At 42.4% G+C, this 15,206-nt stretch overlaps 1 protein-coding gene and 2 long non-coding RNA genes across 5 annotated transcripts in view; 2 read left to right on the forward strand and 1 right to left on the reverse strand.

Annotated features, from left to right (window-relative positions):
• Positions 1–10,179, forward strand: part of LOC111931967 (uncharacterized) — a 25,076-nt gene extending 14,897 nt beyond the window's left edge. Inside the window, exons 8-13 of one of the 3 annotated variants that reach the window (XM_086897298.1) lie at positions 490–546; positions 991–1,080; positions 4,178–4,234; positions 4,354–4,467; positions 6,346–6,539; positions 6,727–10,179. In XM_086897298.1, coding sequence (XP_086753424.1) covers positions 1,002–1,080; positions 4,178–4,234; positions 4,354–4,467; positions 6,346–6,353 — 258 coding nt within the window. In that variant the 5' untranslated portion in view covers positions 490–546; positions 991–1,001 and the 3' untranslated portion in view covers positions 6,354–6,539; positions 6,727–10,179. Of the gene's footprint in view, positions 1–489; positions 547–990; positions 1,081–3,715; positions 3,827–3,923; positions 4,055–4,177; positions 4,235–4,353; positions 4,468–6,345; positions 6,540–6,726 lie in introns of those variants that run through there. The other 2 variants (XR_015289112.1, XM_086897297.1) reach the window with 2 other exon arrangements.
• LOC147652203 (uncharacterized) overlaps positions 1–14,324 on the reverse strand; it is a 23,719-nt gene extending 9,395 nt beyond the window's left edge. Inside the window, exon 1 of the long non-coding RNA XR_015289133.1 lies at positions 13,616–14,324. This is a non-coding gene — a long non-coding RNA (uncharacterized LOC147652203). The remainder of the gene's footprint in view (positions 1–13,615) is intronic.
• LOC111931969 (uncharacterized) overlaps positions 14,284–15,206 on the forward strand; it is a 66,911-nt gene continuing 65,988 nt past the window's right edge. Inside the window, exon 1 of the long non-coding RNA XR_015289123.1 lies at positions 14,284–14,537. This is a non-coding gene — a long non-coding RNA (uncharacterized LOC111931969). The remainder of the gene's footprint in view (positions 14,538–15,206) is intronic.

Genomic DNA, 15,206 nt, shown 5'->3' on the forward strand with positions numbered 1-15,206 from the left:
GCTGCTAATATCTTCTACTCTGTGCAATAAAAGCTATTTGGCTTCACTTTTGAGGCTTCAGAGTGGAACTTTACAAGTTTTAAAGAAATGTATGTATGTTGGTGTGTATGTCATACACACAGAGCTGTGTATCTACATATAAGGGCAAACTCATAGTTTATTAATGTTCTTGTGGCTGTAAATACTGATGATATCGGAAAATGTAACATGACCTTATAAAAAATAATGTATTAGCACATGGTAAAGTGCAGGCTCCCATTGTAACTCAGTTGCTATTTGCTAATTAACAAAATTAACTTTCTCAGAGACAAATGGGAATTATTGAGTTTTAACTGTTATTTAGATTTTTGGTTTTTAAAAATTTCCATGGCTAATCTCTTCTTTATAAGTATCAGATGTTCTTCAAGGTTAGCTTGTGTAATGCAATGATTAGAGCAGCTGAATTTTTTCGCTGGTGCTGATGACTCCAAATCTCCTGCACATCTGCAGTGTGCACCTACTGCCCTGGAGCAGAGCTACCTGCAATGGCCTGGCTTTCACTCACAGGTACATAGGAAATCAGTTGTGGTATTTGATGTAATTGGCTCAGTTTCATTTTGGGGGGTGGATTTGAGATCTGAGATCTCAGCAGAGTTTAGACAATGTGATCATGCTGAAATGCAGTATTGGACAGAAGTGATAAATATGCTTACTTAGAGATCCAGCTGTCAGTTCTTCTAAAAACTGCTGGATGTGGATACCATTTCTGGGATCACAATGAAAAAGAAAAGTTTGCTTTGGGAATTGTGCTGTCCTTAGTCAACATCTTTTTGTAACTATATAATAAACCTACCCTGTTGCTGTGTGAGCTCATGAGTGGGTTGGCAATGTAGTAGTGAGTCTTTTGATGTCAAAACATTACAATGCACTTAGAGTTGCCATTGGCTAATGCTATTTTAAGTGAGAGAGAGAGTATGAATGAGAGTTACAGTAATGGCCATTTATTTGTAGGTCACTGAAGGATGGAAAGCCTCACCCTGCCTGCCTGTGTGAACTTGGCTGTTGATCTACATAGCAGCAGGACCTGGGGTTCCCTGCAAGGTGAGCTTGCACATGCTGCCCATAGACAATGGGCTAATTGTGTGCCTGACAAAATGATCTCAAAGTATCAAGAGTTGTGATATGTGATTGAGATGAAAGAACGGAGAGAGGGAAAATGGAGACAGAACCATAAGAGGGTGATAACAAAGTCTCTTTTGAGTAAAGATCTTGTGATGCTATGAGGCTCCCAATGGGAATAGTGTCACTTCAAGCACTACCTCTTCAGGAACAGATTTCCATTCATATCCCAGCATTTGGCTCTGTTAATGGAATCTTTTTGTATGGAACAGCTGCTTCTGGAGGGCAGGATATGTCATGCTGGTATCAGTCTTCTTACCAAGCTCAATGCATGAAAAAAGCTAGTTTATGCTGGCAAAACAAATAGTTAAGTTCTGCTTACTGAAGAAAAATGCAAAAATGAGAAAACTCAAACTTAAGTACATCTGGCACTTATCCCTTGGATTAGAGGATATCTGAAGCATCTCTCAGCTTCAGAAACCTCAAGAGACCAATTCAGAAATTCACCAAGATGGTATTTTTCAGTGGACCTCCATCCACTTCTCACTGTTATTTGGGACAGAGGAACAGTGTCATTTTTTTGAGTACCAATGAAGCTTTAAAATCTCTTTCACTGAGAACAGCTGAAAAATAAAGAGCCCCTAAGGTGAAAATACAATTGGAAACTCTGTGGCCATTGAAGAACACATCTGTGTTCTGCATATTCTGCAAATATTGAAGCTGATGAGGAAGATACAGCCAGCCCCATCTATCAAGTTGTTACCTTTTACATAAAGGTGAAGACAGTACACTTTAATATCTGGGATTTTTGGACAGGCTTGTGTCCTAAAAAGCTGTAAGACATCAGTTGCAGTTATCACCGGAAATCCAGCAGTTTGCACAAGTAAAGCCACAGGCTTTAAATTTATACTAAAACCATACAAGTATTCTGCACTTTCTTCTCAAGGATAACACTCTTCACCGTCTTATCATTAAAATCTTCTGTGCTTGATGGAAGCAAGAAGGGTAAATTGGTTACAGAGATCTATTTTTCTAACAGCTTTTGTTCCCTGTAAACCATGGGCCATGCCAGTATCACCTTAAAACATAAAATATGAATACTTGCTTGTATATTTTATGCATTGCTCACATATCTATGCTAAAACTAACATGTCTTAGTCAGCTATTTAATGTTATGTGACCCTTTGTTCTTGCATTCCAATGTCATCAGTGCCACACTGTTAAACATTAGCAATTTAAACATTAAAATTTAAACATTTAACAATTATTTTGAAAAGCACAACTTGACTTCATTAACCTTTTGTAAGGACACTTGATGTTAAAATATGATAGTTAGCGTGTTCTAAGCCTAGTGTGATGATGCACTTCATGCTTTTATTGCTCTTAATGCTGTATTAGCAGGTACAGTTTATCTGTTCATAGACATAATAAAATCATGATATATTTATTTCGCCCTTGGGGTCTAAGGTGCAGATATACTTTGATGTTTATTATAGAAGCTAACAAAACATTTTGGTGGGGCATTAAATACTTAATTGATTTCTGTTAGCAGATGTCCATTAGCCATTTCTGCTGAAAACACTAAAATTACCAACAATACTTCCATATCCCCATTGAGACTGAAACTGGGCAGTTCTCCATGTTTCTTGCTAATATTCAGGAGAGGTTTCATCTCCAAGAGTCCTATTTTCCTGAATAATTGGTCTCAGCTGTCCAGTTTGGCCTCTTAATTATTTCAAATATTTTGTGATTTAATAAAAGAAATTAATAAAATAAGCTTGATACTGATTTCAGCCTCAGGCTTTCTTTTCTCCCCCTATGCACAAGTAGTGAAGATTATTGCTTTTCTAGTAGTAGTATTCTTCCTAGGTATCTTTTTTAGGGACTGCTGTAGAGTTCATCACTGTGCTCTGAGTTCCTCTTATTTGTCTAGGGACTTTGGGTTTTGTGGAGTTTTGTTTTCCTTATGGTTCATGCAAGAACTAAGCCCTAGGCTAAAGATATATAAACAAAACCAGAAATTACGGGGATCTTCTCTCTCAAAGTAATTTTACTTTAATAATTTTTTGTGCTGAAGAAATCCCAAGCAAACTCCTTATTTGGTCAGTTTAGGAGAAGGAAGAGGTCAAGAAGAGACACCAGCTGTCGGATGGAGAGCCTTTCCAAAATCCTTTGGACCAGACTTTAAGGAACACGCAGTGTAGACAAGAACAGTATTTCTGAGTAGATGCGGTTCTTTGATCTTTCCTGGGATGTCCCCTGTGACAAGAGTTTGTGAGACACTACTCTGCTGTTGTCAAAACTGGATCTGAACAATGAAATGGAGAAGGAAAAGCTCTCATTATTTTCCTGCTCATCTACACTTCTTTCTTTTTCCTGTAACTCTTGTGCTCTGGCTGAGCTGGGATCACCAGTGAAACATCTGTGCTTTGTCTGGAGATGGGCAGTGCATTGACTCTGGAAATAACATCAGGGACAACTATTCACACAATGAACTCCCATAGTAAAGCCCTGGATGACAAGATTAACTTTGAGGTCACACAGCTGTGTACAGACACCTGAGCTGGGTTAGGCTCTGATGCCTGGGCCATAGTGCCCTGCAATGCAGGGCACAGGTGTTTCCTCATTCTAGATACATCAGAACTCCAAATCAGGCAGAAACTAGAGAGACACATTATCATTGTCGAGTGCTGGTGAAACTGCTGCAGGAATTCAGTATCTGCTCTTGGTAGATTTGTTTTTAGCTTACAAGGAGTACAGACTTTAAAAAAATATAAAATCTCTTTTGTTGGGCAACTAGCTGACTCCTGATTTTTTATGTACAGGATTCCCTTATCTCCTATCTTCTTGAAAGTGTCCAGAGGAAGCATGACGAGGGACTGTGCCTAGAAGGATCAAGAAGGATCTTGCTTTGAAAGCATTAGATAAATCAGATTCATATCACACTGATAGCTCTGTAACAAACCTAACTTTATCTTCCTTTGGCCTCTTCCTCAAAGAGAAATGCCCTGAATAAGAATCCACAGTGCTTTGTTTAATCTGTAAGAATAACATGCAGTCCTGTTTCTTTCCAATGTAGTCGTAAGCCATATCTCAGGACTGGAATTCCAGTTTCATTGCCTGTACACACTTGGAGGTAAGTGACTGCAGTACACAAAGATCAGAATTTTTATGCATCTCATTCTGTGATTGTTGCTTTTACCTCCTAGTATTTAATTATGGGAAAGCCTTTTTTCTGTCATGCATATGCTATAGTGCTTTCAGGTGCCTCCTTTGTGAAACAGCATGAAACTTCCAGTGAAGTAGTACATTTGTATATGTTATGGATTCTGCTGGAAATAAGCACATTTTCTGGAAGTCATTCTCCAGGTAAGACACCAGAATGTTATACCTACTCTCTTTGTTCCTCCATTTCCCAACTGCATCCTGACATAGCAGTGGGCTGAGTGATCCAGGCTGATCAGGAACCAGTTGCCAACCTCTGCTACAGGATGGCCCTTCAGATGAGCTCAGGAGTGACCATTCACAGCAGGGCACTGTGGCAGAAGAGGTCACTGGCAGTTCTGAGCTGCCTTGGTGGCAAACGAAAACTCAGAGTGTCATTTCAGTTACAAACCCTGCTTAGAAAACAATTCTCAGCAGATTGAGCTCACCAAGCACTCTAGATTGAGACAGTAGAAATAATTTCTCTGACTTCCACTCCCATTGCCAAGAGGAATCAAGGCTTCTGGAGAACTCTGAATTGATCCAGATACAGAGCTGGAGAGGCAGAGAAGGTGAATGCTGCTGGCAGCAGGGCAGGCAGCCAGCATGCTGTTCTCTTCCAGACTTTCATGGCTGCACAGAGCATAGCATCTCCCTCTACCATTTAGTAAATTTATGACATCACCAGCTGTTACCAGGGAAACACAGAAATTACAGATTTGGATCTTGGCAGCTAGGTAAAGAGAAAATATCTTGCTCTTTTGGGGGTCAAATAGGAAGGCTGAAAACAAATTCCAGAACAACTTTGAATTGGAACAAAATTGAGGTAGATCAATAATTCCAAACCAAACAATTTACCTGCTAAAGTGACAGTGTGGTCCCTATTATATTCCTCACAGAAGACAATCATAGGGGATCAAGTGCAAGACATGTAACTTCATGCAGTTTAAACATATCATTCAGACATGAGACCACTGACAACTTCAGTTCTGATCTGTGGATTTAACAAGCTACTTTTAAGGATGTGATATCCTCTGACCAATGATTTTTCAGAAAGTGCTGCCTCTTGAGAAAATTTGCTGGTGTTTCACATCAAAGAAAGTAGGTAGTGTTGAGTTTTGGTAAAATGGTGTGCAAATACCATTACTGTTCTGACAAAGTATGTGATTTTATAGCTTTTAAAAATGCGGGGTTTGTGAGAACTGATGTTTTCAGACATTAATTTTATGACTTTTAGGTGCTTGAGATTATTGAAGTTATGAAAATCACATTTTAGTCTTTTAGTAGCATTAGCTGACATTTTATTTATGTTGCATGTTGAAATGAGAACTCTGCTTTTTAAATTAGTTATTATTTGAGTACTGAGTAGTTGAGACCCAGCCAATATGAGCTCTTAAGCAGGCCTGTTTGATTTCATTCACACTGCACAAGATGTACGGGTGTGTACTTGAGTTACCCAGAAACAAATGCATCTTTGCAGCAGATGGAGCAAGCTCAAGTGGGGACTCCAGCTGAACTCAAGCCTGGAATTGTAACAGCTGCTTTGCCTCTATTAATGCCTGCAAAGCTATGGGCTGTATGACTGGAGATCCCAGGTCATACCTCTACCAGAAAGGCAGAGGTTGTTATGCCCACTAGATGTGCAGAAGATCTGAGACAATCTGTATGGAATGCTAAAGATCTGTGGACTCATCCTGTTTGGCTGTATCTCCACTAAGGAGCAAAATTATGTAGGGAAAAAATCCCTCTAATGCTAATCTGGTGTTAAATATATCCATGATGAAGGTTCTTATGTGGACATTGAGCATATTTCTAGCACTGTTCCACAGCTCTTGTCTTAAAGTGCACAGGAACAAGTTTAATCTGATTTGTGTCCTCCACACCGAAACCCAGGCAAGATCTGGTTGCCAAACAAGGAGTCTCTTTCCCGTTTTGTTGGTGGCCTTGGATCCTAGAATTTCTATGTCACAAAGTAGTTTGCATACAGTCTGGATTTTGTTATCTGCAACATGGTTCAATGTTCCCTGTTGTGCCTTGTTTCAGTGGGATAATGACCAAGGAAACTGCTGAGATATGGATGGATTGCCAGGGATATGTCATGAGAAAGCTGTCCAGAGTCCTCTGCCCACATGCTGTGATGCTGGCTCACATTTCCAAAGCAGGGATGCACACAGAGGAGATCATTACTGCTCCAAAGAGCTTAGTTATCTATGCAAGTTCCTTTTTTATCCTTTAAAGTGAGTCACTTGGAAAGGCTCCTTTTTTGGTCCTCTTTAGTTTGACTGCTGGTTCCTTTTGCTTGTATGCCCAGCCAGAGCCCTGAGACTTGTGACTGGGCCTGCAATGGCCACTGGGGCTGCTGTCATGGTTTATCTCTCTGGAGTGGTGAAAATATAATTCTTCTCAATTTTCTTTTCTTTAAAGGACATCGAAGATGTTTCGGACAAGGAAGGAATGGAATTATTGGGATAATTCATGGACAGCCAGGATGGAGTTCCACCTGCAGACTTTCCAGTTGCAGATTTGAACTGAAATTCCCATGAGAAGGATGTTTTGTGTGGTCATTTCATGGTGTTTGCGGCCTCTGCCATGGTTATAGAACTCAGTGCACTCCTGTGGTCTCCACATATGTCTCCAGTTCCACTTTCCAAATGCTGTGTCCACTGGAGCTACTCTTACATCCACAGGGGATCAGTAGGAAGTACTTTAGCCCTCTGCACACCTCACATTGGCATTTAGCAAAACAAATCAATATGACAAGACTGCATTAATCAGACCAATAGATGATACTTATTATTTTATATACACAGGCTCTTATAAGTTACTACAGGGCACCTTCACATTCTTGCTGATGTCCTCCCTGTATGTGGTGCACTGGAAGAGGAGGGGCAGTTTTATAGGACATACAGGGACAGCAAGACAAGGAGCTTCAACTGGATGGAAGCCCTGTCCTCTGAAGAAGTTACTTGTGAAGAGCCAGAAAGAAAATCATTAAATCTGGTAACTGCATTGATGTGAGTTTGTAACACAAATGGACACAGCACAATTCTCCCCATTCCTTCTGGATTGGCACTGTGTTGGAAAGGTGATAAAGAAAATTTCTGCTGTGCTACTTATATTTATGATAGATGAAAGCCTCTCTAAAAATGACATCCTCTTGCTCTCTTTCATGATCTTCTGATATATCTTGATTGCTGACTAAGGTAGCAACATGGATAATCAAGCTTTTAAAGGCCCTATTTAATAAATCTTATAACAACATTAAGAGAAGCTAAGGTGTATTCTTCTCTTACAGTGTACCATTAAAAGAACTGGTATCACATTTTTCCTGTAAAATAGCTCCTAAAAATTATCTTAGCTGACTTTGAAGCTCCAGTAGGATGACCATGCAAACCTTCCTGCTTCCTTCTTTAGAAAGAAAAGGGACACTGCATGAGAGACACTTTTCAAAGTATTCCTCACCATTAGCCTAGTGCTGAGGGATTTGGTGCCCTGCAGCTAGGAAAACTCAGAAGTGTCATGCAGAAAAGGGACTCAGGGCAGTCCTGAGTTGCTAAGTTCCTCTAAAGGGATTTTGCCAAAAAAGGAGAGGAATTTGTCACCTATTAGAACATAGTTCGGCTGTACTATGCAAGCAATTTAATAAACTCTTCCTGTAGGAGTAGTGGCAGTTTTTGAAATGAAAGAAGTAGGGCTGCTTCATTTGCACTGTTGACTTTGAATTTCAGTGTTGACACTGAATTTTCACTGTTGACTTCACTGGAGCCATGGCTCTTTACCAGATCCAAATTCTAAAGTGCCCTTAAAGGAGTGGCTGCAAATTTATAAATCATAATCTGAGTCCTCAGCTGACATGACAACCAGCACCACTCCTGCTTAGGATCTTGCCCTGCAAACCTGTAACCCCCTGTCTACAGTAGTCACTCAGTATTCAATTTGCCCCCAGCTATTTTTACTGGAATTTCTGTTAATAACAAAGAGCATCTCCTTTCAAAGAAGTGTTTAAAGGCAAATTATACTACTGAGTACATAGTGTTTCAGTGCTTGGGCTTCAAACACTCTGGAACAGGCTGATTTGTTTAATAGCTACAGTCCTGACTGGAATGTTTTTAAACTGTGTAAACATTCCTACTAGTTTTATGGGTTGCTAAACTTTTTTCTTTTTTCTTTTTTCTTCTTTCCTTTTTGTTTTTTTTAATGCTGGTACAAATTTAACTTGACAGTGTACTTTCCAAGCCTCCATTAAATAGGGCCAACTTGCTATTGATAGAAAAATATCTCTGGAATAGCTTTATGATGCCTTGCAATAGAAGATTTTTCATTAACTCTGCCTAGAAAGAGAAACCCTACCTAACATGTCTTTGTGAGTTCTTACTGTGCCTTAATGTCTGTGAGACCCCTGCTGGTTGAAAGGGGAAGAGATTGGAAAGAAAAACTCCAAGATAATTTAATGGAGAAAGGAATTTCTTTTCAGTCTGTTGTGTTTGCCAATCACTGTTACCATGCAGCCACCAAAGACCTCAGTGCTTTGAAACTTCTCACGTACAGGTTGCAGTTTGTTGGTGCTTTCCTCACATAATTGTGTTTTATCTCTCTTCAAGTGTGTCAGTGCTGTTTTAAAAGATCGTATAGAAATATTCAGCTACACCATCTGGTTTCAGTTTTCCTTAATTTGGTGTCAGCCAAGATCAATCTTATACAGCCTGGATGATTAAAAAGGACAGAGTTAAACCTGCTGCATTTTAGGGATTTAAGCCTTCCTTTTCCTCCTGTAAATTTTGACCTTTTCAAAATGGGCTTCCCCCTCCCCCTTAAGAAAGTGGAACACAAAATAAATGTTTGCTACTTTTCCAGAGGAGCCAAATTCCATGCATTCTGGCTGCTTTTCACTGATACAAAAATTATTCCAAAATAATTTGTCATTATTTACAAAATGACACTATGTTACTGTAACAATAACAGCTAACTTGGCCCTTTGAAAGTTATGTACTTTCTCAAGAAATTTCAGTCTAAGAGGCAAAACACTGATCATGGTGACCTTGGGAAAATACAGCCTCAAGAAAGTAGTGGATGTTTGTGATTATTTTGAAATCTCCCGGCTGCATCAGTTTCCCATTGAGGCAATTTGTGCTTGTGTCACACCCCACAGAGTGGTTCTCTTGCTTTCCCTGTCTGCAGCCTGGGTCCTGGAGAGGTAAAAGGAGCAGGGGCAGCTTTAGTCCCCTCTGCTGATGAGTTTCCTGGGGAAGGAAAATGTGCTGTGCATAAAAAAAAAATCTATGTAACTGTTGCCTGATTGTCTGCCTGGTGATGGGACTAAGCAGAGTTGGGGTGGGTACCAATCCATGCCATGTAGATTTGTTTCCTCTGTTCCCGATAGCATGACTGAGCCTTGGGAACAGTTAGTGGGATCATTGATGAGCTGCTGAATTCTTCCTTGTCTACTTTCTTTTGTCTAGGTTGCCTCAAATTATCACTGAATTTTATTGTTTTTATACACACACAACTTTTAAATCCACACAGATGACACTTTTGGTCAAAATGCATTACACACTTCTCAGACTTCGCAGCTGGTTGAGCACCAATGAAGGAAATACATTTGGTAACTGAGCTGGGAAAGAAAGGTGCTTGGAGATGCAGTTTCTAATGCTTTCTTTTAGATATTCCCATCAGACCATACAAAGAACTCTTCCTGACTATATTAAGAAAGAAACAGGAGAATATAATTTATTTTTTTTAAGAAATCTTTTAAAATTAAAACGTTTGGGAGCTTGATTAAATGTTCTGTGAGAAAAATGTGCAGTTCACTTACAGCTATTGACTTGAGGTTTATACAGTATTGCCAAGTGCTGGAACGAATAAAGCTTTAATATTGGAGCATTTGTTTGGTGCATTTTTTTAGGCTGAAGCAATGAGAAAACACATACCTAGATTCCACATATATACTAAAAAGGAATTTGGATTGCAAGTAATGAATGACTTGTTTAAAACTTGCAGTTCTCTTAAGAGAAAATTTTCAATCAGTCCCTTGAAAATTCAGGAGTTTTCAAGGATTGTGTGGGATGAAGAACAGCATCTTGTAAGGCCCACGTTTCGGTTGACATCCCGTAACATGTAGGGGATTATTTGTAACTGCAGCGCACACCCGCCCGTCCACTCCTTTTCACCCGTTCATTTCTTTTCCTGCGTGTGCTCATCTGCTGAGGAAACCTCCCTGCTGCTGCAGCTGCCGCCCGCACCTTGCCGCGGGCCGTTTCCCCCGCGCTGCGCCGGGAGCGCCGGGAGGCGGCGGCAGCGCCCCGCGCCCGGCCCAGCCGCGCTCCGCCGCCTGCGCCCTGCGGGGACCTCGGTGGAGCCGCTCGTGCTCCAGGCTGGAACGGGGTCGGGAAGTCGCACAACTCGTTTCTCAAGCGCAAGGATCTTTGCTGTTCTTTGGCCATCGGCACAGGTGCTTTTACTGACACGTTCAGTTTTACAGCGACACGCCCGGTCACCCGCAGGAGCAGCTGGTTCCTGGTGCTTCCCAGAGGTTTGGGAGAAGTAAGATGGCACAGAGAGGGGCAGCACCCAGAAATGCAGGTATTGCTGCTATGAAGCACATGGAAATCGGAATTATTTCGAGAAATGCCAGAACTATTGGTGAACACGACTTGCAACTGCAGACAGAGGGAGATATTCTCAAAGCAAAGCAGGAAAATAATAAATAAATAGGCATAAGAAGAAAGCTGAACACTCTAGTTCCAAGATGTGATTTGTGGGACATTACACAATAGTCTCAAATTGAAACAGAGCACGTATTATTGCATGTAATGAGAGGGGCTGGGAAGGAAAACTATCAAAATACAGAAAAACATGTCTAGAGTGCTAGGACTGGACAAATTCTCCAGAGAGAACATCACAAAAACAGACCTCATGATGGCCTTTTGTAGAACTCAGAGTTGTAAAGATCTGGCAAATTTTATTTATTTTTTTTCCCCCTAAGTCTGAGGCTCTGTGTGGGACTACTGTATTAGAAATGTCAGTGTTTTAAAGCAAAATTAGTTACAAGTATTTCTTAGATGAACATTTTAAAATATTGTTACTGTGTTTCAGCCTTTCAGGTAATTTTGTCTTTATTTGAGAGCACACAATTTTCATGTAGATTGTGGGTAGTTCTGCACATTTTGGGCACACCCATTGCAGGTCCTTAACTGTGTTCACACCACACGGAGGGGCACTACACTGATTACCTAAGCTTGTTTTTTAGGAATGATTTTTTTCTTCTAATTAAAAACAATGTCTTCTTTTAAGCACTGAGTTCTATGAATGCATCCCCTATTTAGATGTTTTGTTTTTACAATGTAATTTTTCCTACTTCCGATCTATACCACCAGCAGGAGAAAATTCGCATCAGTGCTCATCCCCTGTAGTGCTAATTCTATTTGCCATTATTTGAGAGTAAAGAACATGTAGGTGTGTATTTCTGATATATCCCCAGCAGCACTTTCTGTGAGTAATCAAACTGGAAGCAATGCATTCCTCCTTTTGAAGAAAATTTATTTTTTGTCAGCAAGTATGTCAGTAGTTTGTCCATCCCAGTTCTTTTATCTGGGATTGTTTGTCTTGGATGTCTTAAAAAAATCCAGTGATTTTAAATATGTTTTAAATTATCCTCACTAGCTTTAAAGTAAAATGAAATACTGTTCCACCCATAAAGTGGGTTTGGTCACCATGAACAGGAAAAGAGAAAATAATAAGGATCAGGTAACTGAATTGGGCACAAAACTGGAGCAAAGAGAAAAGGTAACTATAGAGACAGGGATCTCCCCTGGTAAAGAGGAAATAAATTACCACCACAACTCAGTAAATCAGGACAAAGGTTCCAGTCTAGGATCAATTTCTAAGGTCACTGTCTATAAGAATTTTAATTGACAGGCTGGTGGTTTTCAACATGAGTTCACTTCTGAATGCAAGAGAAATAGCAGGAACAGGGGCATTATTAAACATGGATTGATTCATCTAAATGAGGTAACTGGATGTAGAAAAAAACTTCATCTCTCTAGGGAAAGCTGTCTCCTGTAGTGTAGCTCCATCAGATGTATGAACTCGGGCAAGGAGGAGTTTGACCATTTGTTTCTGTAACTATGATGACAAACTGATCTTGCATCAGGGAATCCAATCTACTTCTGAACATTTAATGAGAAATGCTTGGCTCTCATGGGCTCCATAAAAGCCCTAAACACAGCTTCTGGCCCCTGTGGAAAGTCCCTGCTTTCAGGCACTGCAGGAATTACAGCTGGGAGGAGCACTGACTGCTATGGAAAGTGTGAGAAGGCGTCCTGAGAGCTCAGAACAGGGCAATAAGCCTGAGCAGAGACTCTCATGGGGAATGGCAGCTTGAGGAAAGGTGTATGAAAGAGAGGATTGCCATGTAAAAGGAGAACATATGTAGCCTTATTTTTGCCAACCTGGAGGCAAGGCCTAAGGAAAGACCCAAGAGTGTTGTTAAGGCAGGCCAACCAAAAGTGGTGAGAATCCCAGTTTTCTACCAAGTACTACAGCCTTGGTTTTATTGCACCTCATTGCAGCCATGGTGAACCAAGGGATCAGCACTTTGGAGGTGAAGGTTTGGCATGCACTTTCTCCCTTAGAGCATTGGGAAAGAGATGAGGTTTGCTGGATCTCTTTCAGTCTGTTGGATCCAGCACTTCTGCCAGGAAATCCAAATAAGTAATGGCACAAGTTGTACCCAATGCTAGATCCTTCTGTTGGCAGACTGGAGACAAGACGTGTCTGGCACAGCCGGGAAGGAGGCAGTGAGGGATGGAAGGAAGGCCTTGTGTCCAGACTAGTCAGTGTTGGGACCCTTTTGCCAGCCTGCAGTTCACGTTTGTAACTCCTGTGGTGCACAAATGTCTGAACACCAAACACTTGCTGGTGGGGCTTTGCTGGGTAGTAGGTAGCAGGTAGGGTTGCAGAAGCATTGCAGATCAGTGGATACCCAGAAGTACCATCAGGACCCTTCATCATGGAAGTTTCTGCTGACAGAGAACACTGGATTGCTAAGCTTGCCATATCTCATTCTGACTACAGAAAGAGGAAACTGCACATCTGTGCATGCCATGCTCAAGTGAGCTGCTGCTGCTGCTGCTGCTGTGGAGAGGCTGTGTGTGCCTAGGTGGAGCCCCAGACCATCATAACTACTCCACTCATTACCTGGGCTGTGCTGGTACACTGAAGTGTGTTGAAATCAATCCTATCAGGATGCAGAAGTACAAGTAAAGTAAACAAGAAGTACAAAAAAATAAAGTTACGAAATTACATAAATTCTTACCATGCAACTCGCTGCTTTGCTGTTTTGGTTTTTTGTTGTTTTTTTTCTTTTGTGTAGAACTGGCTTGGTGGCACATCTCTTTAACTGTGCAGAAGTGGGTGAGATTTAGATGATCAGATAAAAGGTATCCTTCTCAGTCTTTGAGGCTAAAAAGTCATACAGTTGAGCTGTCTCACTTGGAGGTGAATGCTGGCAGGAACCAGTCAGGAGCAGTAGGTTTTACCACACTCAAAAAACCAAACCAAAACCCAAACAAATCAAGAAGCCAGAAACGTTGCCAGTGCTAGGCTGCAGCTGGAGTCACAGGAAGCAGTGCCACAGCTTTTTGACACACGTTTTGACAAGTTCACTTCTACTGCTGCATCAGTGGCCCAAAGCCTTGGTGTGCCCCTGTAGGAAACATGCAGTAGAGTGGTGGTGCTTTGTCATTTACTCCTGGGGTGCTTGTGCAAGGAAGGGACAGGCACTGTGTAGTCACTGACAAAACAGACACAGATGCTGACTTTTAAAAACAAGGATTTTCTGGCTTTTTTACCAGTTTGAGTGAAAATGATCAAAAATTTAGTCCTTTTTGGAAAAAAAGAAAATTAGGTGAGTGGCCTTTGTAAAGGAGTAATTGATGTAGAGGATGCAGCATTTGTAGCTACTGCAGTTCACAGAATCACGCTGGCAGAACGGGTCAGGCTGGCAGGGCCCACAGCGGGGGTCACCCGGCCCCAACTCCCCGCTCCAGCCCGGGGCTGCAGCGCCAGTCGTTCGGTCATGTCTTTCACCGCTTTGAGGAATAATGAAGGAATCGTCAGTATCAGCTGCCATGGCAAGGGTGCCGTGCTGTCGTGCAAAACCATTTCTGCCGAAGTTTGCACTCCAGCGCACACGGCGCACCTTGAAACCCTCACTGACTGTCTTGACGTTCCTTGAGGTAAATCTGAGGAGAAGGGGCAGCTTGTCCATGAGGGCCGCGCTCCAGAGCGTCTCTGTGCGCGGGGAGTGCCAGAGGGCTGCGGCCGCCGGGGTCGCTCCCGTTTTCCCTGGGGAATCCCGGGTTTCCCCGGGCGGGCCGGGCCGCGCGCTCCGCCCCCTCAGGGCGCGGGGCCCGCGGTGGGCGCGGCGGGCCGCCAGGGGGCAGCAGAGCGCCGCGGGAGGCGCGCGGGGCCCTCAGGCGGCCCGGCTCCCCCAGAGCGCGGCCCGCGGCCGATGGCGGCCCCTGCCCGGGAGCGGCCGCCCCCGCCCCAGCCAGAGCAGCGCCCCCGCTCCCCCCCCGGCGTGTGGCAGCGCCGCCAGGGGCCGGGCCGGCGGCCAAAAGCGCCGCTTTGCCGGTGTTAACGCCGGAGAGCCTCCCGCTGGAACTGCCCCCCCCGCAGAGCAGCCGTGCGCCCTGCCCCGGCGTTGTTCAGCGCATCAGCTGATACCATGTCCCGCAATTCGACGTTTTTGTTTCTTGACAACTTCATGCATCTTTTTAGCAGGTTTTGTTTTGGACAGAGGTTTTGCGCGTATTTACAGAATTCAGTGCGATGCGTAATATTCAGACGCGTTGTGAATAAGCAGAATTTGTTAGCTTGTTAAAATTAAGTGATTCCCAGTAAGC

The sequence above is a fragment of the Cyanistes caeruleus genome, chromosome 7, assembly GCF_971803275.1.
Source record: "Cyanistes caeruleus chromosome 7, bCyaCae1.hap1.1, whole genome shotgun sequence".
Taxonomy (NCBI): domain Eukaryota; kingdom Metazoa; phylum Chordata; class Aves; order Passeriformes; family Paridae; genus Cyanistes; species Cyanistes caeruleus.